This window comes from Fukomys damarensis, unplaced genomic scaffold (genome assembly GCF_012274545.1).
Source record: "Fukomys damarensis isolate Sample0158 unplaced genomic scaffold, DMR_v1.0_HiC HiC_scaffold_27, whole genome shotgun sequence".
In the NCBI taxonomy this organism is placed as follows: Eukaryota; Metazoa; Chordata; class Mammalia; order Rodentia; family Bathyergidae; genus Fukomys; species Fukomys damarensis.
The window spans coordinates 4,749,756-4,773,131 of record NW_022900939.1 but is presented as its reverse complement, the minus strand read 5'-3'; the positions used below and the strand labels follow the sequence as shown (position 1 = coordinate 4,773,131).

Below are 23,376 nucleotides of genomic sequence, written 5' to 3'. Positions count from 1 at the left end.
CAGACAACATTGGAAGACAGTTTTTCAGCAACTTTGGTGCACAGTAAGTTTCAGAGAAAAAGAAGGGGATTATACTAGATAAAATAAAGGGGATTTTATAAAAAAAATGTGCCCATATAATCTTTGGGCTTCATGATAAACATTACCTATGCAGACAAAGGGATACAGAGTTAAAGAAACCAAAGTATATAAACAATGTATATATTCTGAAAATTTAATTTTTTGAGGAAAAATTATTTTGAATGGGCAAGTTAAAAAAAATATTGTTACCAGAACTGAATGTCCATTCAATCTCGGCCTGCCTCAGCAAAGGAGGAGGTAGTTATTTAGGTTCAAAAAGAAGGTTTGTTTACACCACACAAGAGGCAGGAGCCTCTTCTCCCCACAAATCTCTGTCTCCCTTGTTAATTTTTTCAAGGACTTTTATGTCTAGGTGACTCCAAGATCTTTGCCTCCCCTTTCTAAGTTAAAGCAGACCTTGAACTCCTAGAGTCATATCTGAATTTTCTTTTCAGACAGTGGTGATATTTTTCAGACCAGGATTAAATCTGCATGAAGGAATTTCAGTGGTGAACCAGAAGAGTATTACTGCTCCTGGCTAGTAGAAGCTGGAGAAGCCTCTTATTAAGAATCCAAAACCTATAAAGATTAATATTTTCTATGTTAGTATATCTTCAGGAATTTAATATTCATATGAATCACCTAATTGCCAGACAGAAATTACAGGAATTGATACAGTAAGACAATTTTAACAAATGTACAATGAATAACACAATGAAAATGCTTTTTGGAATGGTCACGCATATATCCTCATTAAGGGATGGGAAAACAAGTTCATATCAGGAGCACAGCATGGTAAGTCTTTCTCTGAAGTCAAAATTTCTAGGTTGACTCAATGGCAATATGTAAATACTCCATTTACATAGGTAATTTTTCTACCCTTATTTGGAAGTAATGCATGTGTATAACAGTCCTTATGGTATAATCTTTTCTGAGAATTGAATGTGTTAATTAAGGAATGAGTTAGAAGCAGTATAAATTTCATGCGAAAACACTATGTAACCCTTTATTGTATCAGAAGCAAAAGTTATTTGATAACCACATCTATACATGGCAATTGTCTTTTTTCACTCTTAATTACAAGGATTTTCATCAGTTTCTAGGAACAATGTGAAAAATATGGAGCCATGCACATAACCAATAATATTTTTGAAGATGTTTCTTTTAAAGATTTCTTTATTCTACAAGTTGCAACAAAGCACCATGGGTAGAAGGAACTCCACCAGTGTGCCTGGCTTCATCCTCATGGGGCTGACGGACTCTGCAGAGACACAGCTGGTCCTCTCCGTGCTCTTCCTGCTGATTTACCTGATCACAGGGCTGGGGAACGCGGGGATGATATTGATCATCCGCCTGGATCCCCAGCTGCACACCCCCATGTACTTTTTCCTCACTCACTTATCATTTATCGACCTCAGCTACTCAAGTGTCATCACCCCTAAAACCTTACAGAACTTACTGACTTCCAACAAGAGCATCTCCTTCCTGGGCTGCTTCACACAGATGTACTTTTTAATAGTGTTTGCTGCTGCTGAATGTTTCCTTCTCTCTTCTATGGCCTATGATCGCTATGCAGCTATCTGCAGCCCCCTGCACTATCAAATCATTATGTCCACAAGACTGTGCCATGAACTGCTTACTGGTTCCTATATTATTGGGTTAGTGGATTCCACTGTCATTGTGCTTTGTATAAGTGGACTGCCCTTCTGCAAGTCTAATGTCATCCAGCACTTCTTCTGTGACTCATCCCCTATTTTAGCCCTGTCCTGCAGTGACACTTCTGAGGCTGAACTCATTATATTCATTTGTGGTGGATCCATTTCAGTGCTGTCCCTCATCACCATATCAGGATACTATGTGTCCATCCTCTTCACTATCCTGAAAATTAATTCCACTGCAGGAAAAAAGAAAGCCTTCTCGACCTGTGCCTCCCACCTCCTGGGAGTCACCATCTTCTACAGCACTATGATCTTTACTTACCTAAAACCGAAGACGTCCTACAGCTTGGGCAGGGATCAGGTGGCTTCTGTGTTTTACATGATTGTGGTCCCCATGCTGAACCCTCTTATTTACAGTCTCAGAAACAAAGAGGTGAAACAGGCTGCTATTAGAATCATGCAGAAGAGATCATGTTTTAGACAATTAAAATTACAGGGATGCTAGGTATTTATGCTTTCACTGGTCCGTTTTTCTTCTGAGAAATTCCTTGGTCTTACTCTAAAATAATTTTTTTGTTTATTTCCCCTTTCCAGCAGCTCATTTAACAGTCATGACTATGGACATTTTTTGACAAAGATAATTGCTATTTCATATTATAATTTGGAGTTATTAATTATTTGTTAAATCCAAGATGCAAAAAATCTGTGCTGTTAAGGAAAACTTTCGTTCCAAAAGAAAATTTTTGTACTTTTAAATATTATATCAATATAATATTTCTGGATACCCCAATTTTAGAGACTTTCATAAGTCAAAGAACTTCATTTTTCATATTTCATATGGTTATAGTGACTAATAGCAACAAAGTTTGGAGCAATTGATTTTAAGTCAAGTTTACAGTACTTAGCTTGTAGATCTGGTGCTTGTCTAGCATTTGACAAACACTAATTCACTGAAAGAATAATTCAGTATGCCCACGTGCATGATATATAATAATTCCATGGCCCTATCATCAGAAGGTGGACATAAAACTTTTAGGACAATGAAATTAGTGCTGGCCATTATCACCCAAAGACCTAAATTTCTATGGTATTTTGACATAATAGATAGTACGTATTTCTAAATAGTATTCCTTTATGTCTTCCCAACCTCTTTTATTCAATTTCATTTAACAACTAATAAATGCCTAAGAAAACAGAGGAGCAGTTCCCACTTTGGGATCAGGTAAAATATTGAAGAAGACTTTAGTTATAGGACAGTGATATATCTTAATGTTGAAGACAATTTGGGAGATAATGATTATGTATAAAAGAAATACTCTATCCATTACTGCCTGTTTTGTGCATGTTTTTATAAATTGGTGGTTATTATTACGTGCTTATATATGTATTTAACACAATTCCTGTCATTTCTTGTAAAATGTTTGGCACTGTCTTTATTTTCTCTTGAGATGCTGAGATCACAGATGCAGAGGGGGCAGAAACATGAGGACTATTTATCATTCATGCACCAGGAAGTGCTGTGGTCACACTTAGAAAAATTCAAACCTTGCACTCATTTTTGAAAGAACTGAAATGAGAAAATAAGTAATGGATTGAAAACAGCTGGGAAATCTCTAAAGAGCATAAAGCGAAATAGTTAAAAAAACAAAACAAAGCAAACAAAACTTCTGGCTTAAAGAGCCCCAAGGCCAGCCTGATGCTGCCTGCCAATTCCAGAACCCAAAACAAAGCCAGACAAACTGCATCTGTGCTCTACCAAACAAGGAGAAACTTGACATGAGAAACCGAGGTATAAATTCTAGCTAATATATAACTTCATCTGTGTTTCAGTTTGAGCTTAGGTTCAACTGGTGTGTGTAAAACATTTCTTGTGAATTGCAAATTCTTGACCTATAATTATGGGGTTAGCATGATTATGGGGTTAGCTTGCTCTCCTCTGTACTTCACTGATGAAGAGCTCAAGGTTCCTACTGTCCTTCTGGCAGCCTGTCCAATTCCAAATAGCAACACTGTGAGAACAACAACTACAACAACTACAACAAAGGATACCTTAAAACAAAGCGCTAGGCACCATGGTCAGGCAAGGCCATGACACATCCTGACCGCTGACACTGAGGGCCTCTGAGAAGCTCTGTACAGGGCTCCAAGCAACCCCTGCGGAGACTTAGTCGACCTTGAGAGACAGCAGGTGGTTAATTCTAATTAATTTAGGTCTCACCCAATAAAAAATAGGAAAGTATAATCCAAAGACGATATATGAAGTCAAGACAAGAAGGAGCTCCAATTGCTGACCCCTACTGGCAGTTTCGAACTACACTAGTACTCACCCTTATTGTGGGTCAATAGAGAAAACTATGGTAAAGTTTATAGACCTTAACATGAGCTTTGAAATTTTTAGCTAAACTTGATTTATTCAATTAATAAATTTTCAAGCCTTTTTGCAGCTAAAATTTTTTAAAAAATATTATGACCAAATATCAGACCAATGGCTGATCTGAATGCAGTACCGTTTCCAACTAAATGACCACAACCAGTTACTGATAATCTACATTAATAAAAGGGTCTAAGAGCCAGGTGGTTACAGAAACTATTTTACTCTTTTAAAAAGAGTTTCTAAACATGGCTCTTTCCCCAACCTGCTCTTATATTTCAGTTTTTATACTTTGATTGTGTGCTCTATAATCTGGAACAATTTTGTTTATTCTTGCCTATAGGCACCAAACTCCAAGCAATCATAGAAAAAAATCAACAACAAATGTGTTAGATTTCTTCACCCAAATCCACTGGACTGACTTTATGAAGTGTTTAAAATTGCAACATGATTTTTACTTAAGGCCTATTATATTATCTCCCTGAAGAGAGCCCCTAACTGTTGTCTGCCTGGAGTAGTTTCTCTGGTGTGACAAAATAAAAGTGAAATGAGATCCAAATTGTATAATTGACAATGTGAAATAGGAAGGAAAGGGCTAAAAGTATAGGGCAGGTTGGTAAGGGGAGGATAAAAGGAAATAAGTGAAAAGAAAAAAATATGAGTAAAGGAAAAAATGGAAACAAAGTTTTTTGTAAATAGGGGAGTAGGGAGGAGGTGAAGGGTTTGGGAAAAAGTAAGAACCAAAAACTGTCACGTAAAGATACAAGATCCCAATGATGAATGTAACTGTACTGTGTACCTAAAATAAACTTAATGGAATAAAAAAACAAACAACTGTTGCCTTCCCTAAATCTACCCTTCTCAGCATGACCAAATGGACTGAAATTATGCCATTTCTCCCCTAACCACAGCTGGAGGTTCTCTTTATTAAAAAAATTTTTTATAAATAGCTAAGTAAGTAGACACATTGTAAGTGCTTGTTTCAGAGGTCCCTTAGATAACTCACGGGGACAGCCACTGCTGGCCATACTCAGCTTTCTCTAAAAGCACAATTACATAAACAAAAAAAAGGGGGATATGGCTATCTCTAAAATCTAAATTAGATCTTGTTATTTGCATTTAAAATTTTTTAAATCCTCTTATTGAAAGTAAATATATACCATGATGGATCTGTAGACATGTCCCAGGCACTACTGTTGTCAAAGGATGTCCACAATAAAAGGTTAATGGCTCCATCGAATTAATAACATGGGGTCAGGGACTGCTTACTTCTGCATAGAAAATAAAAAGGTGCCCCCGACATTATCCTCCCAGAATGCACCACCACAGACCAAATTGGTGCATGTGCTGCGAGCACCACAATGTGACACCTGTGCCGAGAGCAACACAAAGGCTGCACCTGAGCCACTCCCCTCCCCTCCCACAGCCCTGGGACCTGCAAAGATCACCAGACCCGATGCAGCTGTCCTTTTCAAACATAAACGAGGGAGATGCCATGCACTGCATCTGAAGATGGCCCTTTGCCTCCTCCCTATGCCCTTTCTCCTCCATAGACTGTAAATTTAGACCCTGAAAGGCACAGCCCCAGGACAAAGTTACATTCCATATCCTTCTTCCTTGTTGCCTTTCTGTGCAAGCCCTGATCACAACATAATCACACTGCATTAAGGCGAGGCCTCATAGCACTATTTCCCCTGCCTCCCTTCCAGTTTGCCTTTCTCTAAAAATACAGACCATGCTGGACTCCAGGCAGCCATCCTCTCCTGACCGGCCTGGCTCTACCTCATCCCAGCACTGAGGCACAATCTTAGTGTTTTTTCTTTCCTCATCTCCAACTACGCTCACCAGATTCAGACCCTGTGTCACAGAAGATTTCAGTTTAGTGCATGGGGAGAGATATAGGTCAAGTTTGAATCTTTGGCAAGTTGAAACCTAGTTTTTCCAGTGCCGTTTATTAAAGAGGTTATCTTTCCTCCAGTGAGGGTTTTTAATTCCTTTGTCATAGATGAGGTGCCTGAGTGAGTCTGAAGTTGTTTCTGCATCTTCTAAAGTGTTCCACTGATCCTTGCATCTGTTTCTTTGCCAGTGCCATGCAGTTTTCATCACAGTAGCTTTGTGCTATAGCCTGAAGTTGGGATTTGTGCTGCCCCCTACCTTGACTTTATTGCTTAGAATTGCTTTTGCCACTTTAGGTCTCTTCTTCTAAATGAATTTTTGGGTGGTTTTCTCAAGGTCTATGAAATATGCTGTTGGGATTTCAATTGGGTTTGCATTGAATCTAGCTAACAGTTTTAGAAGTATGTGATTTACATGGTATTGGTACTTCTTACCCAAGGGTAAGGGATGTCTTTCCATTTTCCAATATCATCTTCAATGTCTATCTTCAGAGTGCTATAATTTTCAGAGTAGAGGTCTTTGATTTCTTTAGTTAGGTTAATTCCTATGTGTTTTGTTTTGGTGTGTGTGTGTGTGTGTGTGTGTGTGTGTGTGTGTGTGTGTGTGTGTGTTTTAAGCTATTGAGAAGGGAATTGTTTCTCCAGTTCCTCTTTTGGTGAGTCTATTGCTTGTGTACTGGAAAGCCATTGATTTTTGTGTGTTTTGGTTGACCTTGTATCCAGCTCCTCCACTGAATGTTGTTATTAAGTCTAGAAGACTTGGTGCAGTTCTGGGGTCTTTCATGTAGAATATCATGCCATCTCAAATAGTGACAATTTAACTTCCTCATTTCTCATTTTTATTCACTTAATTTATTTATGTTCAGCCTGTACAATTGTCTTGATGATATTCTGCATTCTGTCTGCTGGCATCTATTGAAGTTTTTTGCATCTATGTTCATTAGTGAGATTGGCCTATACTTCTCTTTTTTAGTTGGGGCTCTCTCTGCTCTTGGGGATCAAGGTGCTGCTTGCTTCTATGAATGAAGTTGGTAGCACTGATTGCAATACACCCTTGAGGCTCTTCACTTTCAGGTTGTCACTAGCTGAGATGGTCCTCCAAAATTGAAGGGGACTTGATCTAGTGTTCTTGTCACATGGGTAACATGTGCAGCTCTAGGAGAGGCCTGTCGTTTCTATGCTAACAGGTCTGGTGCAATCCACGATACTCTTCCAAAGGGCAAACAAAACCTAGATAGACTTCAGAAGGACAGGGAAAAGAAAAACTCATGGTATCATAATCTGTTCAGTCAGAGCCCTGTGGGGGAAACTCTCATCACTGGACTGGCTGATACCCTCACCCTGTGTTTTCTCAGGTTCTTGATTGCCCCTGTCTTTCTTTCTTTCTTTCTTTCTTTCTTTCTTTCTTTCTTTCTTTCTTTCTTTCTTTCTCTTTCTTTTCTTTCTCTCTCTCTCTCTCTCTCTCTCTCTCTCTCTCTTTCTGTACCTGGCATTGAACTCGGGTCCTTGCACTTGCAAGGCAGGCCAGCGAACCTCTGAGCTAAATCCCGGCCCCAAGCCCCTGTATTCTTAGTTCAATAATGAACTTTGTAAAACAGTGCTTAGCCCCCGTTAAACTGATGTATATGTGGTCCTACTATAATCCATTGCACACTCAAGAGGCTCTCACTGAGTCAATGCTTCAACATCTAGCCAGAGACTCCTGCAGTAAGTATGTAGTCGCCACTCACCCAGTGTGTGATGCGGGCCTGAGAAAGGACAGATCTAAGAGACAGAACGCGGTGTGCCAGGACGGCCAACACTGGTGTAACTGACAAAGGCACTGGACAGTCCCAGCACTGACTTACTGGCCATCTGTTGGGGAAATTATACTGTGATTTCTATGGAAATTCATGCAAACAAGCATCATAAAGGACGAGACAAAGCAGTCTTGCATTAGGAACAGAGTAGATAATATTTTTTATTGTAATCAGACCACTGTCCTTGTAGTCTGAAGGCTTTAGGTGTGGGACTGGAATGTGGGTGTTACCCTGACCTTGGCACACTCACTTCTATAAACAAGGCCCTGTGCAGGGCTGTTTATGATAGCAGAGCAGTGCTTGTGGCTTCTGTTTCACAGGAGCAGCCAAAGTCACACCGAGGGTTTAAATCCCTCTCACTGTAAACGTTCATACAATTTAACTGGTAGTTAAAGGTCCAGCTGTGGGGCTCGCTCTTCACAGCCTGCTTTGGGCATCACCGGCATTTCGGTCTTGTGTGACATCATACATACAGGGGTTGGGAACGTGAGATCCAACAGGACTCCATCGTGAGCCTCAATGCCGCTGTGTGCTTGTGCTTGGAAAAATAACACAAGAGCCACATCCCGTTTGGAAGAAAATTTGCTGCAGGATGCTTTCTAGCTGAAAGAGTCTGTGAAACTTCCACTTATCTCCCCCACAACGAGGCGCGGCTCTGCTTCTGTGAAATTCTGCTTGTCTCCCCTTGAATCTTCCCCAACCGAAAGCATGATGTCAACGGAGAAGTCAATCATTTCTCGGGACCAAGGGGTCTTTCCAGGCACTGGCCTCCTTAGGTCCCTGGCTTTAAATGAACAGACTCAGATGTGACAGCGTGTAGTGCTTTGTTACAGTTCCGACCTGCTCAGGAAGCACACTCAGAGGAAGTATGACTTATAATGTTGGGGAATAATACTCTAGATATTGACATTAGTGATGATTTTTCTGTGCTCATAAAGCAGTGCTAAGAACTCAACCTCACAGAAGAGTTCTGCAACAAGACCCTAACACTAAGTCTAAAGTAACAATAAAATATTTCAACTTTACTATTGTTTTAATAACTTGTTATGCTTCTCAAGATAACAACTTATGTGACCATATGTAAGAAAGGAGATATTTTACCACTAATGATTACAAAATATATGATACTATCAGGCCGGGGATTTAGCTCAGAGGTTCTGCTGCCTGCCTTGCAAGAGCAAGGACCCGATTTCGATCCCCGGTTCCAAAAAAAACAGAAAACAAAACAAAACAAAACAAAACATAGTATAGGGGTTGGCTCTCTCTTTCTACTTAGTTTTTGTTTATAAAATTAAATAATGAAGTATATTAAAAGAATAAAATAATTTATATTAATACAGCCTGTAGCTGAAGCCAGACAGACAGACAAACCAGAATGTAGTTTCATCCCTGTTGCTGAGGGGCCTGAGAATGTCTATTTATCCTCTCAGTTCTGTTAGCAAAGACTGGAGTCCTGTCCCATGCACGAGTCATGAGGGGATCCTTAGGAACATCCTAACAAAACCATCCAGGGCAGAATTTATTTACTCATAAAATGAGGATAAAATATGCAATGCACTGTAGTATTATGATTATGAAAACTTGAAGATTCACATCCAAACTAGTTTTGTCTAACAAAGGGAAAAGCCTGGAGTAAATTATTGTTATGGAAACAAAATATAAAAATTATTGGAGTCCTTTATTTCATCTTTGAATTTTAATGTTGTCTTCTTTTTCTAATTAATGACATTATGTTTACAGCCAAGCCACTTTTTGAAGTACAAAACATTTGTAGATGGAAAATTTTATTTTTCTATCCTTCATAGTGTCAACTGTAAAGAAAGTAGGACTGAGTATATTTCTTTTCTAACTTGCTAGTCAAAAAATTCTGATGAATAACTCAAATGAAATATTATCCCGGCAAGTTTATGTAACTATTTGTCAATTTAAAAAGTAAGTAAATGCAGTTCAGCTGAAACTTGAAACATCACAGAAAGGTGAGTTGTTTATGTTGCAAATGTCGGACTTTTAGGGAAAAAAGACAAAATCTTGCATTCATTAAAACTGTGAACTTTTCTCCTTGGAGTCGGGCCAAGAAATCCTCCCTGGAAATTGCTCCCCGAGGATGAGCAGAGGCTGCAGTGTCCTGAATGCACCGTATATGAGGCTGACTGGGAGGAGAGGCACACACTGCTCTGTCTCCGTTCACAGCTCCTCCTCAGACTCTTCTCAGAGGAAACCTCATGGTGACCTTTCCATTTGAGCAAAACTTGAACAAAATTACTAGGGTGATACGGTTTACCTCAGAATAAAATAATGAATGAAGAAAAGCACAAAGATAAATTACAAAAACAAACGGATTACAAAATTTTCAACTCAGCATATGGTTTCCTATTTTATTTCTGAGATATTTTGTGCTTAACAAATTGTTAAACAGACTACATCGAATGACAGTTTTTCAGCAAATTTGATGCACAGTAAGTATCATTCTGATAACTGGAGGGGATTGTACTAGATAAATGTGATTTTATCCCACAAAAATATATATGCACTCATCATTTGGACTTCACCATAAACAATGTTAAGATTTGTGGAAAAAGTAGTACAAAGTTTATGAAATCAATGCATTCAGGCAATGCACATATTCTAGAATATAGCATTGTTGCCAGAGCTGAACATCCAGGCTGCCTCTGGTTGTCTCAACAAAAGCGGGGAAAAGTTATTTTGGTGGAAAGAAGAGGGTGTACTTACCTCACAGGAGAGACAGAAGCCTCTTCTCCCCACAAACCTGTCTCCCTGTGCTAATTTCTGCCAGGGCTTTTATGTCCAGGTGACTCCAAGCTCCCTGCCTTCTTTTTGCAAGTTAAAGCAGACCTGACCTCCTGGGATGGTGTCTCAATTTTCTTAGGCGGTCATGAGATTTCTGAGACTGAGCATTAATTCTCTGTGCAGTCATTTGAGTGGAGGACAGGAAGAGTATTCCTGCTCTTGTCTAGGAGAAGCTGGAAAAACAGACTATTTTTAAACATCCAAATGATTTATAGATTAATTGTTGTCTTGTTTACTGTATCTTCAGGAAATTAATATTAATGTGAATGACCTGTGTCCCCAGACAGAAATTACTTTAATTAGTATAATTCCTTTCAAACAAAAGTACAGTGACTAATACACTAAAAATGTTTTTTAGCCTAGTAAGATATGTATTCTTATTCAAGACTTGTAAAATGTCTGATCAGGAACACAGTACTGTAAGTCTGTTCCCTGAAGTCAGAATATCTAGGTAGAAACAGCGGCAATATGTACCTGCTCTTGTTTACATAAGGAATCTCTGTGCCCTTTTTAAGAAGTTAAGGATGTGGATAAGAGTCCTTAGGGTATAATAATTTCCTGAGAAATGAATATATTAATAATTGAATGAGTTGGAAGTAGTATCAGTTTTGTGCTAAAAACAGGATGTAATCCTTTAGTATATGAAACAAATATCATTTGCTGAAACAAAAATCATTTTATATCCATATCTATAAACATCGATTGCATTCTTGCACTCTTTTTCACAACAGTTTTCATCAATTTTCAGGAATACTGTGGAAAATACTGAACCATTTTCATAATCAAAAACATTTTTGGAGACAGGGTAACTGTAAAAATTTATTATTCAAAAAATAAGTGCAACAAAACACCATGGGGAAATTGAACTCCACCAGTGTGCCTGGCTTCATCCTCATGGGGCTGACGGACTCTGCAGAGACACAGCTGGTCCTCTCCGTGCTCTTCCTGCTGATTTACCTGATCACGGTGCTGGGGAATGCGGGGATGATACTGATCATTCGCCTGGATCCCCAGCTGCACACCCCCATGTACTTTTTTCTCACTCACCTGTCATTTCTCGACCTCAGCTACTCAAGTGTCATCACCCCTAAAACCTTACAGAACTTACTGACTTCTACCAAGACTATCTCCTTCCTGGGCTGCTTCACCCAGATGTTCTTTTTTATAGTCTGTGTTGCTGCTGAATGTTACCTTCTCTCCTGGATGGCCTATGACCGCTATATAGCTATCTGCCACCCCCTGCACTATCCAGTCATTATGTCCACAAGGCTGTGCTGTGCCCTGCTAGCAGTTTCTTATGTGACTGGCTTTGTTGATTCCACTGTGGGTGTGATTTTCATGACCAGGCTGCACCTCTGCAAGTCTAACGTCATCCAGCACTTCTTCTGTGACTCATCCCCTATTTTAGCCCTGTCCTGCAGTGACACATTTGAGATTGAATTCATTATATTCATTTGTGCTGGATCCAATTTAGTGCTGTCCCTCATCACCATATCTGGGTCCTATCTGTCCATCCTCTCCACTATCTTCAAAATTAATTCCACTGCTGGAAAGAAGAAAGCCTTCTCCACCTGTGCCTCCCACCTCCTGGGAGTCACCATCTTCTACAGCAGTATGATCTTTACTTACCTAAAACCGAAGACGTCCTACTCCTTGGGCAGGGATCAGGTGGCTTCTGTGTTTTACACGATTGTGATCCCCATGCTGAACCCTCTCATCTACAGTCTCAGAAACAAAGAGGTGAAAAAGGCTGTTGTTAGAGTCATGGGGAAAAGAGGGGTTCTATATAATTAAAATAACACTGATGTGAGGCATTTTTACTTTTCTACCTCACTGTTTTTTTTTTTTAAGAATTTCTTTGGTCTCCTTCTGAAAAAAAATAAATCTTCCTTTTTTCCCCTTTTCCAGCTGCTCTTTACCTAACAAACATGATCTTGGATGATTTAAGACACAGGCACTTAAAATTCATATTATAATCTGTAGTCATCAATTACTTATTAAATATAAAATATAAAATCTGTACTGTTAAGGCAATCTTATGCAACATGAGAAAAATTATTACTTTAAAAAATTCTATCAATATAATATTTCTGCGTTCCCCAATTTTAGACACTTTTATAATGAAAAAACACTTCATTTTTCCTATGTCATTGTGTTTACGGTGATTATCAGCAGCAAAGTTTGGCGCAATTGCTTTCAAGTTGAGATTACTGCATTTAGATTCTACATCTAGTGCTTCCCTAGCATTTGACAAACACTAATTCACTGAAGTAATAAGGTTCTGTGTGCCCTCCTGCATGATATTTAATAATTCCATGTCTCTCATCAGGGGATGAGCATAAAACCTTTAGAACAATGAAATCAATGCCAGCCAATATCACAGAAGGCTTAGAATCCTGTAATATTTTGACATAACAAACACTACATATTTCTGAATAGTGTTCCTTTACATTTTACAAATCTCTTTTAATCAATTTAATTTACAAACTAACAGACAGTTTAAAGAAAGGGGGCAGCAGTTTTCCCTTTAGGTTTAGGTAGTATATCTTAGTAGAATTAAGTTATAGGGAAGTGACATAAATTAATGTGGAAGACAATTTGGAAAAGGATGATTATGTATAAAAAGAAATGCTGTGTCCACTTTTGCCTGTTTTGTGCACGTTGTCCTACATTGTTGGTTATTAATGTGTGCCTACATATAATTAACACAATTCCTGTCCTGCTTCTATAATCTTTGCCGCTTTCTTTATTCACTTTAAAGTTTAACATCTAATAAACTCTGTATACTTGAATCATGTAAGATTACCATATACTCAGGGTATGAGCAAATTACCATATACTCAGGGTATGAGCAAAACTACTACACTCACTGTATAGTGCTTTGAACCTGAAATTCTGTGAAGTTGCCAATTTGATAATGAGTAGCAATAACAGCTGTTAGGTGCTTTCTGTGAGCCGCGTGGAGACCAAACCTGCGGTACCATATGTGTTAGACTGTATACTGCCTTTTTGTGCAGCATTTCCTCCGCTGGAGTGCACTTCCAGACCCTTCCAGGGTGGGGTCAGATAAACTACTTCCCCATGAGGGAGGTCACAGAATTCCTTTGCGGCCAGCTTGTGCACAGAAATGGTGGCAGAAGGGCAGAGAGCCATTTCAGGTTATGAGCTATTAGGGAGGACAGGAGTTTTTCTGTACATGACCTTAAGAAGTTGCGTGGTAATTGATAGAGCCAGCTTTGAGGGGGAAAGCAGATCCTGAGAAGAGCGATGACAGGAAGGTTAGAGAGAGATGTTGCTTCTGAGGCCCTTCCCAGCTCCGGACTTTCAAAGTTCTCAGTCCGTCAAGGACATGTACTGTGTGGTGCTGTGTTCTGATCTGTAATAATTTTTCCATATGGAGCTTCCATAGGAGTTTCACAAAAATAGTGACTTGAGCATTGCGTATGGACAGCAGAGTGGGGTCAGGAAAGGGGCTGTAAACTGTTCATACAGGGACTGAGGGAGAGACAGGAATGCGACTCGGTAAACAGAAAGGAACTGACCCAAGAATATTAAGCAATACAGCACATAAGGACAAGCATAACTCATGTACTCATTTACTCTTCACTTGATAAATCTGTAAGTCAAGCACATATCCCGGGCACAGGTTCAAGTCTTCCAAATACAACTCTGAGGCCAATCAGACATTATCTAGCTTCATGTAGTTGACAGAGGCATAGTAATAGATCGAAATTGTAACTGATGCTCATAATCAAAATAATGAAGTAAAGCTGTTTCCCTTCCTTCTCACTACCTATATAATATTTATTATGCTTAATGTCAAAGAAGGACACACTAATGTTCCAGCAGTCAACCTTGACTAGAACATTTCTTGAACTGCTGCATGAAAATTGTCTAAAGAATGAACCTGCAATGCTGGACAATTTTTGAATTTCATAATGCTGGAATATGCAGAAATATTGTATTGTTACATTACTTCTTTCTTCCAGAAAACACTTTAAAATATTATGAACTTCAACTTAGCTATTACAAATTGTGCTGTTATAAGTATGGTTGGGCATAATTAATTCCTTTGGGTAATACCTAACCTGGTAATAGCTGTGTGAAATGGGACCTCTAATCCTAGTTTTGTTAGCAAACTCCACACTGATTTCCACAGTAGTTGTCCTAGTCTGCACTCCTATCAAGAGTGGAGTACGGATCCTTTTTCCCCGCCATCCCACCAGCATTTGTCTTGGAAAGAGCCCAAATGATGGTGACTGGATAAAGAAGATTTTTTTAAAAATATAAAATGGAGTACTACTTATCCATAAAGAGTGATTAACTAGAGGCATTTATAGTTAAATGGATGCACATTGAGGCTGTAGTCTTCAGTGAAGTAAATAGGACGCATGTGTAATACCACATAGTTTCTCTGGTGTGAGCAAATGAAAGTGCATATATCCTATCACGAATGTGATCCTAATATATACCTAATAGGTACCAATAAACTTAATGAATAAAAAAATACTATGATCTGGAAAATGGATTTGAAGGAGCTCTGATTCAGATTAGCTTAGTTTTCATTACGTGAAATTGTGTCTGTAAGGTATTCAGCTCTGTGTTCCTGAAAATCAAGTTGCTTCACTCGTAGAGAACTTTACATAGAGATTCTTCTGCTAAATTTTGCTTCTTCCAATAAAGATGTGTGAATCCTTTGCATAGCACCTACTACCGTAAGCCCGGATCACTGTACCCTTCCCGTATATTCCTCCTTGCATCTCCACACGCTCTACACCCCGTCAGTGGTGCAGTCTTTCTGACTCAGGGCTCTCCGTCTGGAACAACTTCCTCCCCGTTACTTGTAAGACGCCTCTATCAGTCGTTGGCTTCCTTGACACCTTTCCACTGAGTTCTGCCTTGGTCACACTGTTTCCCTTTGCTGCCTCTCGCTCCAGCTAAGGAACCCATTCACTGCTGTGTTCGTTCACACGTTGTTTCTTTAATTGTGCATTTCAGGATCCAATATGTTGTATCGCTTCTTTGTGTATTTTCTGCCTTGAGGGGAATCTATCATCTATGACTACTACTGTTTTCAAAACCAGATCCCCAGCTCACCTGCTGAATCCTTTGTGATCTTTCACTTATTTATTTATACCAGTTGGTTACAAGTGTTGCATAAATTTCTATAAATTTGTAAAGCTTACCTGAAATGAGTCATATTTTCTAGTCAGGAAGAAATAGAACATAAAATTAATATTTCAAAGACAAAAATGTTTAACTAAGATGTATTTTAAAGATAAATTCAGACTTTCATATTATATTTAGCCATAAAAATGAAAAACTCACTTTAGTTAGGTAATGTACAAGAATAGCATAAAGCCAAACCAAAACCCATCAGTAAAAAATACAGTGACATGGGCTGGGGATTTAACTCAGTTTTTCTGCCACCTGCCTCACAAATACAAGGTCCTGAGTTCAATCCCCAGTGCAAAATATATGTATAGAAACAGTGATATGCACACAATATATGGAAATATTTTAATGTGATTAAACACATAAAAATCAAGAAAAGCAGATACTAGAGAGAAAAATTAAAACTAGAAAAGTTGGAGAAATAAAATATACCAGTGAAAATTTTATATTTTTTCAAAAATTACATGCTATTTATCAAAAAATGAAAAGAGTACCAAATGACTTGCCACAGAGAAATGATAAAGATGTATTTGGGTGGATATACTAATACTGTTGAGCTGATCTCTATTCATATGCATAAATCAATTTATCACAATCTACCTCATAAATCTGTGTAAATATTGTCATTCAAAAATTATAATAAGATAAACAGACATTTGATTCTATAACCAGTCAAAGTTGAAAGAAAAGAAAAACTTACCATGACATTACAGAGACTGAGGGAAAAATGAAAAAGAATTAGGAGGTAAATGAAAGTTAAGAATTTAAACTGTGGTGAACTAGCAGTTAAACTACAGAAATATTTACACTGAAATAGGATAAAAAATCCTTCTTTTGGCTTTGGCTGCTGCTGTGAAACAGACGTTACAAGTATGGCTCTGCCCCCATAACCAGGTGTATACATGGCTCGAGTGTGTTTCAGTGATAGAAAAATTTGAGTAAAAATTCCTCCTGTGGCATCTTGCCACCTCATGCCTGTTGAGGTGATGTTGGTTGAGATATTCAGCCTCAGCCTTTCATTTGGCTTAAAGCTCAATGTGAACGTTAGGGTTGTGGCTTAGGGTTAGGGTTACGGTTAGTGTGTGGATTAAGAATGTAATAGATGTGGTTTTTCTATAAAATGGAATATTAGCCATAAAGATTGAGAAATTACATTCCTTCATAGGAAAATGGATGCATATTGAGGATATACTTCTAAGTGAAATAAATAAGTCACACATGTGTAAATACCGAATAGTGTTTCTGGTGTGAATAAACTGTAATAGTAATAAGATCCTAATGAGATAACTGACAATGTGAAGTAGAAGAAAAGGGCTAAAGGTGAAGGGAAAGTGGGAGGGGCTGGGGAAGGGAAAATAATCAGTGAGCAACAGTCGCTGTCAGCTGTGCTCCTGTGAGCCCTGTGGAGAGCAAACCTTTCTGTGACCACCGGCAGGGAGTTCAGCGACAGCTTCTTTGCCTTTCTCCTGACATCTTCAGGTTTGTAGTGTTCTTTAAAAATAATATTTTTCTTGTTTGCCTCACTTATTAGAGTTTTTAAGTAAAATATTTGCAAAGGAAAGAATTGACAATTAATTTACAATATGTGGCAGTGATTAAGTGTGGATTGAGAAGAAGAAAAAAATACACTTTACTTTAAAAATATTTTATTTCTATTCTTATATTGTCATGTTAAAATTTCTCTTTGATATTTTAAGGTTATTTTATTATACACAGCTCCATTTTCCAAGTGAGTTTTTTCACTGCAACTTGTTTAAAAATATTACAATGATTATTTTACTCCAAACGGGATTATAAAAATATCTTTTAGAATTTTTAGTTAGTATCATGAAAAAAAATTCATCATTTTAGGTGCCTAAAATGCAACATGTCTATTTTAAGGATTAAGTTTCACCAGTGTTTCAATAATTTAAAACTGTTAGTGAATTTACCCAAATATTTAAAAATATACTCTATTACACAAATTTTCAAATCAATGACTAAATTATGCCTTTCTTGTATCAATATTACATCAGACCATTATTTCTTTTCCTTTTATATTTTCTAAAATCTGTATTTGTAGTTATTACAGGTTGCTTTTCATTTTTACCATGATTAAGAGTTTAATATGTATTTCTGTTACATATATTGTTTGGGACCTTCTCATATTACACAAATATCTTAGAAATTTCATATATTCACGGATTCTTTCCCCTTTCCAGTTGTTTTTAAAGGATGATATCTACCTTATTTCCGTGTTTGTAAATTTTTGTGATATAGAAAATACAATGTAGCATTTTTTATTATATCACTTTTTGTTAATGGAATGTAAGATTTGTAGAACACATCTAAGTTAAAAAATTATTTAATGATCATTAACTAAAGCTACATCAATTTATTACCCAGGGAGGAATGCATCTATAGTGTTACTACATGAGAATAATATGATGCAGTGGGCTACTGGTCTGTGCAAGGCCTTCAGAGTAACCAGAGCAGCGCTCAGACACTGGGCATCCAAGCAGCCAGCAGCCAGGCCTGGAAATCGAGGCCGTGGGGCCATGATCAGGTCCTGCACAAAGATTATGCAGACCCCACTTTTTCCCCTCACCCTGGATCCAAGAGCAGAGAGGATGAGGGGAGCTGTGGTCCAGGTTCATCAAGGGTAAACCTGGTAGAAGACAGAGGTCACCAGGGAGGTTGGAGCTCAGCTCCAGACTGCAGGAAATGGTCTCTCCCACCTAGACAGAGGCTGAGCAGGAGACACAGGGAACGACAACGTGACTTCCATGTTGCTCCTCCTATGAGGCCCTGTCCCACCTTGGAATTCTAGAGTAAAGCCTCCCAACAGGAGCATGCAGGTGGGCAAGGGTGCCAGGCTTAGGATCCTGGGACCTGAGATTCAGCCAGAGACAGGTTAGGAAACAAGCTCTGACCTTTCCAGGTGCTGTGGCCCTAGAGGGAGAGTCCCTAACGCTAAGTAAAGAGGCCAGGGGAAGAGGCCTGCACCTGTCCATCTTTTTCCTGACCCCGACTCCTCTCCAGGGCAGGTTTTCTCTGTCTGCTTTTTCAAAATTCCTTCACAGGAATAAAACATACTCCTTTTTAAACTTCTTTCTTCTAATTCTTTTTTGGTACTGAGTTTTCCATCAAGCCAGCCACTCACCCTGAATGCTATACTCCCCTAATGAATCATGCTTTTAATTACAATGTATTTCCTGATGAAAATTTTATCATTCCATCAGTGATAACGTCCGTCATAAACATGTTCCTGGAAATGTAATCTACAATCACTTAGTCAAGAATAAGAGCAACAACAAAAAATACATCAAAAGAAAACTAAACAAAACTACGTTGAGACTACTAATGAGTGTACGCACTGTACTTCCCCAATTTAAATAATTATGTGACAAAAAGTGAATAAAGTTGAGCTACAGTTCAGAGCACCATGAGAGAATGTGTTTCTGCTCTCCTGTGGAACTCCCTAAGAAACAGGGAAAATCCTTTGCCCATTTTCCCTTAGAACATGGGTCCTTGGCCTCAAGCCCAGTGCTCGTCCTTGGATTTGGGCCCAGAGGACGACCACGTGCTGCAGGGCCCTGCGTGCTCCTCGATGGGCCCTGGAAAGACCAGGCAGGGGAGCAGGGTGCACGGAGTTGTGGTTAAATGCACACTTGCTGGCTGGGATTCTTTTCAGAAGAGACAGCCTGGCTAAGTGTCTGTGTGATCAAGACCTGAAAAATCAGTAGGGTGATTTAATTTACTTGAGAACTAAAAAAGGAATGCATAAAAATATAACAGTGACATATCAAAATTATGAAAGTAATTTACATATATGAAAACGAATATCACAGAATGTCACCGGTCCTTACATTCTTATATTTTATATCAGAAAAAATTCTAATTTTCAAAGTTCTACACAGACTGCATGAGAAAATTTGTTTTCACCAACATGAACTCACAGTAAGTATGATGGTTAAAATTGGAGTGCTTCTGAAAAGATATAAAATATTAACTAAATAGTAATATATTAAAAGCAGGAATAGAGAGCCGAGACTGACCATGTAAGGTACAAGATCCCAATGGTGAATGTAACTGTACTGTATCCCTACAATGTACCAATAAACTCAGTGAGAAAAAAAAGCAGGAATGGAGAGAGGATAAATTGTGATAAGCACTGCAAACTGTAACCTTAGAGCTTAGTTTGTTTTTCTGTCTCTTAGAGAAAAGTGGCTTCCTAAGGCCAACGGCAAAAACAGGCTGCTGCAGGACTGAGGAGCTACAGCCTATGTTTAAAAATATCTCAATGTACAGAAAGTTATTTTACCCTCTAATGGTGATAGACATATTCAGCAATTCTACATCATATGCAGTGTATAATCTTTGTGGGCCTCACCTAAGTTTCCTAAAATGTGAGATCCTTTGGAAATTGATGCCCAAAAGCACTGGGAACTAAGTGAAAATAAAAAGTAAACTGAAGTTAATTTCCTTATACTTTATTCCATACCCTTGCTTAAATTCACAGAAACAAGTTATCAACAGGAATACAGAACAGTCAGCATTCTCACAGAAGCCAAATTATCTTAGAAAATTCCATTGATAAGAAGTAACTGCTCTGATTACATGAAATTTATTTTCTGTGTCCCTCTTCTGATCTCAAAATCAGTACAGTGACTGTGACAAAAAAAACTTATATGTGGATGAAATCTTTTAATAATGAAAATATTGAGTGTATTATATTGAAGCTTATTCTAGAGGACATGAATTATTATCATGTCAGAAACAAATGTCAAACCATACCATATCCATCTATATCACACATTGGAATATTTTGTTCATATTCAGTAAGTTTTTCTCAATTCGAAGGAAAAGTAAACTAAAAAATATAACGGCTGGGCCATTTAAGCAAATGCAGTCTGTTTTCAGGTATTTAAGCTGTGTGGAATTTGATTTCTGCATAGTTTACAACAGTGCACCATGAGTAGAAAGAACACTACCAATGCATCTGGCTTCATCCTCGTGGGGCTGACGGACTCTGCAGAGACACAGCTGGTCCTCTCCGTGCTCTTCCTCCTGATTTACCTGATCACGGTGCTGGGGAACATGGGGATGATATTGATCATTCACCTGGATCCCCAGCTGCACACCCCCATGTACTTTTTCCTCACTCACCTATCATTTATCGACCTCAGCTACTCAAGTGTCTTCACCCCTAACACCTTACACAACTTACTGACTTCCAACAAGAGCATCTCCTTCCTGGGCTGCTTCACCCAGATGTTCTTTTTTATCCTCTTGGCTGGCACTGAGTTTTTTCTTCTCTCCTCGATGGCCTATGATCGCTATGTAGCTATCTGCAACCCTCTGCGCTATCCAGTCGTTATGTCCACAAGACTGTGCCATACTCTGCTTGCTGGATCCTATGCTATTGGATTTCTTGATTCTACTGTGACTGTGGTTTTCATGAGCAAACTTCACTTTTGCCAGTATAATGTCATCCAACACTTTTTCTGTGACTCATCCCCTATTTTAGCCCTGTCCTGCAGTGACACATCCAAGGTAGAAATCACTATATTCATTTTTGCTGGATCCACTATAATGCTGTCCCTCTTCACCATATCTGGATCCTATCTGTCCATCCTCTCCACCATCCTAAAAATTAATTCCACTGCTGGAAAGAAAAAAGCCTTCTCCACTTGTGCCTCCCACCTCCTGGGAGTCACCATCTTCTACAGCACTATGATCTTCACTTATCTAAAACCAAAGATGTCCTACTCCTTGGGAAGGGATCAGGTGGCTTCTGTGTTTTACACGATTGTGATCCCCATGCTAAATCCTCTCATCTACAGTCTCAGAAACAAAGAGGTGAAAAGTGCTGCTGTTAGAATCCTGCAGAAGAGAGATGGCTTCAGGTGGTTGGTATCCCAGTGGTGCTAAGCAACTCCACTTGTCTTTGTTTTTAACAGGAAATTACGTAGTCCGTTTTTTAACCAGAAATTGTGCTTTTATTTACTCCTTTTTTTCCTTTCCAGCTATCGTATCCTTATCAAATACCACAGTGGTCATTTGCAAGCCCAGATTTTTAGATATTTTTATTTCATCTGGCCATCATGAAACATGTGTTAATCTGTGAATACATACACGTGGCTACAGAGGCAGCCAATGTGGAAAGCAAAAAAATATGTTTGTCTTATATTTAATGACAACATACCATATTCATGCATGCTCCATTTTAGCAAAATTGATATTAGTCATTCTGCTGATAATAGAGATTAATAGCAATAATGTTCTGAGAGATGGCTTGAAAATGAAGACTCAGGCAGTTGCATCCTAGATTTGCCAACTCTTTAGCACACAAGTCAACACTTTTTCACTGAAATTCTAACCCTCAGTATCGACAGCTGCACACAATATATAGTAATTCCACTTCCATGTGGTCAGAAAATGGCTGAAAAATATGGAAGGTGATAACAATGAACAATGTCTATCATCATCGGATGCCTTGCCTTAGTCTAATATTTATTACATAATATGTTTTTGAATAACACTTCTTCATGTTGCATGAATGTTTTGTTAATTTAGTCTATAAACATAACACCTGAAAGGAAAAAAAGCCAGGACTTCCCAATTTTGGATTCAAAATAAAGTTAAATATTGAACTATCATGAAGTTAGAGGAAAATAATTTGTTCTAATTTTGAAGACAATTTGGAAAATGAAAATCACTAGAGAAAAGAAAAATGTAGCATTGATTATTAACATTCCTGTGCCTGTTCTTCTAGATCACTGGTTGTGAATATATGTCTATATATTCAATATAATTTTTCTGCACATTACTGTATGGTATTTTCTTCTATATTTCATCTAAAACTGTATATTCACTAATCTGTGTAACTGTATCATGCAAGATTAAAAGGGTTTCATTCAGACTGTTAGTGAAAGCACTTTAATACATTTATAAGATGTAGCATTTTCTTAAATCATTGTTATGTATTGGTATGAATTAGAAAATTTATACTATTGATTTTTGTTTGCAAAGCTGTGAATAGTTTCCCTCACTTGGTAGTAAATAGTTAAATTGAAGAAATACCTAAATGCTAATTAAATTAATGCTACTTTATTCCATAGGGTAAAAAGCATTTATATCATGCTATTAAATAAGCATCATATAATACTTGATCATAAGAAACATTTAAATGATATGCATTTGCCCAATCGTGTACTTCTCATATCACTACGTAGCTCATGTAATGGAAGTTATTTCTCTGAAATAACGTGAGATCTCAGCCTCTGTCACAGGGCCAGGTCAATGTGCTGTGGAATAACAACACGATTTTTTAAAAGCCCATAATGTAGCACAGCAAATGATGAACACCTGGCTTTGCTTCCTCATAATTAGTGCCTAGACAGCAAGACTGCTATTATCAATTACTAAAATAGATGTCATTGAAATGTGTGTGTTGTTTAATATTTTGTAGCTTCTAATGGAAGAGACTGTGGTGGCATTGGGGGCTAGAGCTTCAAAGACGCAAGAATAAACTTAGATACAGAAAATGCACTTGATGAGGGAAATACTGGCAGACGCTGGATGATGACGCCATGGAGATCATATAAGGAAACCGTTTCCCTAGTGTG

The 23,376-nt window shown here is 38.2% G+C and overlaps 3 protein-coding genes across 3 annotated transcripts; all 3 read left to right on the top strand.

The window, feature by feature from the left end:
* The first annotated feature begins 1,232 nt into the window (after window positions 1-1,232).
* Window positions 1,233-2,223, top strand: LOC104851286 (olfactory receptor 8H1). The gene has a single exon (XM_010608454.3). The coding sequence runs from the start codon at window positions 1,264-1,266 to the stop codon at window positions 2,221-2,223; it is 960 nt and encodes a 319-aa protein (XP_010606756.1). The 5' UTR covers window positions 1,233-1,263.
* A 9,220-nt stretch (window positions 2,224-11,443) lies between these two features.
* On the top strand, window positions 11,444-12,385 carry LOC109117545 (olfactory receptor 8H1). Its single transcript, XM_019205139.1, has one exon. It carries the CDS (start codon window positions 11,444-11,446, stop codon window positions 12,383-12,385), a length of 942 nt encoding a protein of 313 aa, XP_019060684.1.
* Window positions 12,386-20,693: 8,308 nt separating this feature from the next.
* On the top strand, window positions 20,694-21,679 carry LOC104851285 (olfactory receptor 8H1). Its single transcript, XM_010608453.1, has one exon. It carries the CDS (start codon window positions 20,720-20,722, stop codon window positions 21,677-21,679), a length of 960 nt encoding a protein of 319 aa, XP_010606755.1. The 5' UTR covers window positions 20,694-20,719.
* Window positions 21,680-23,376: the final 1,697 nt, after the last annotated feature.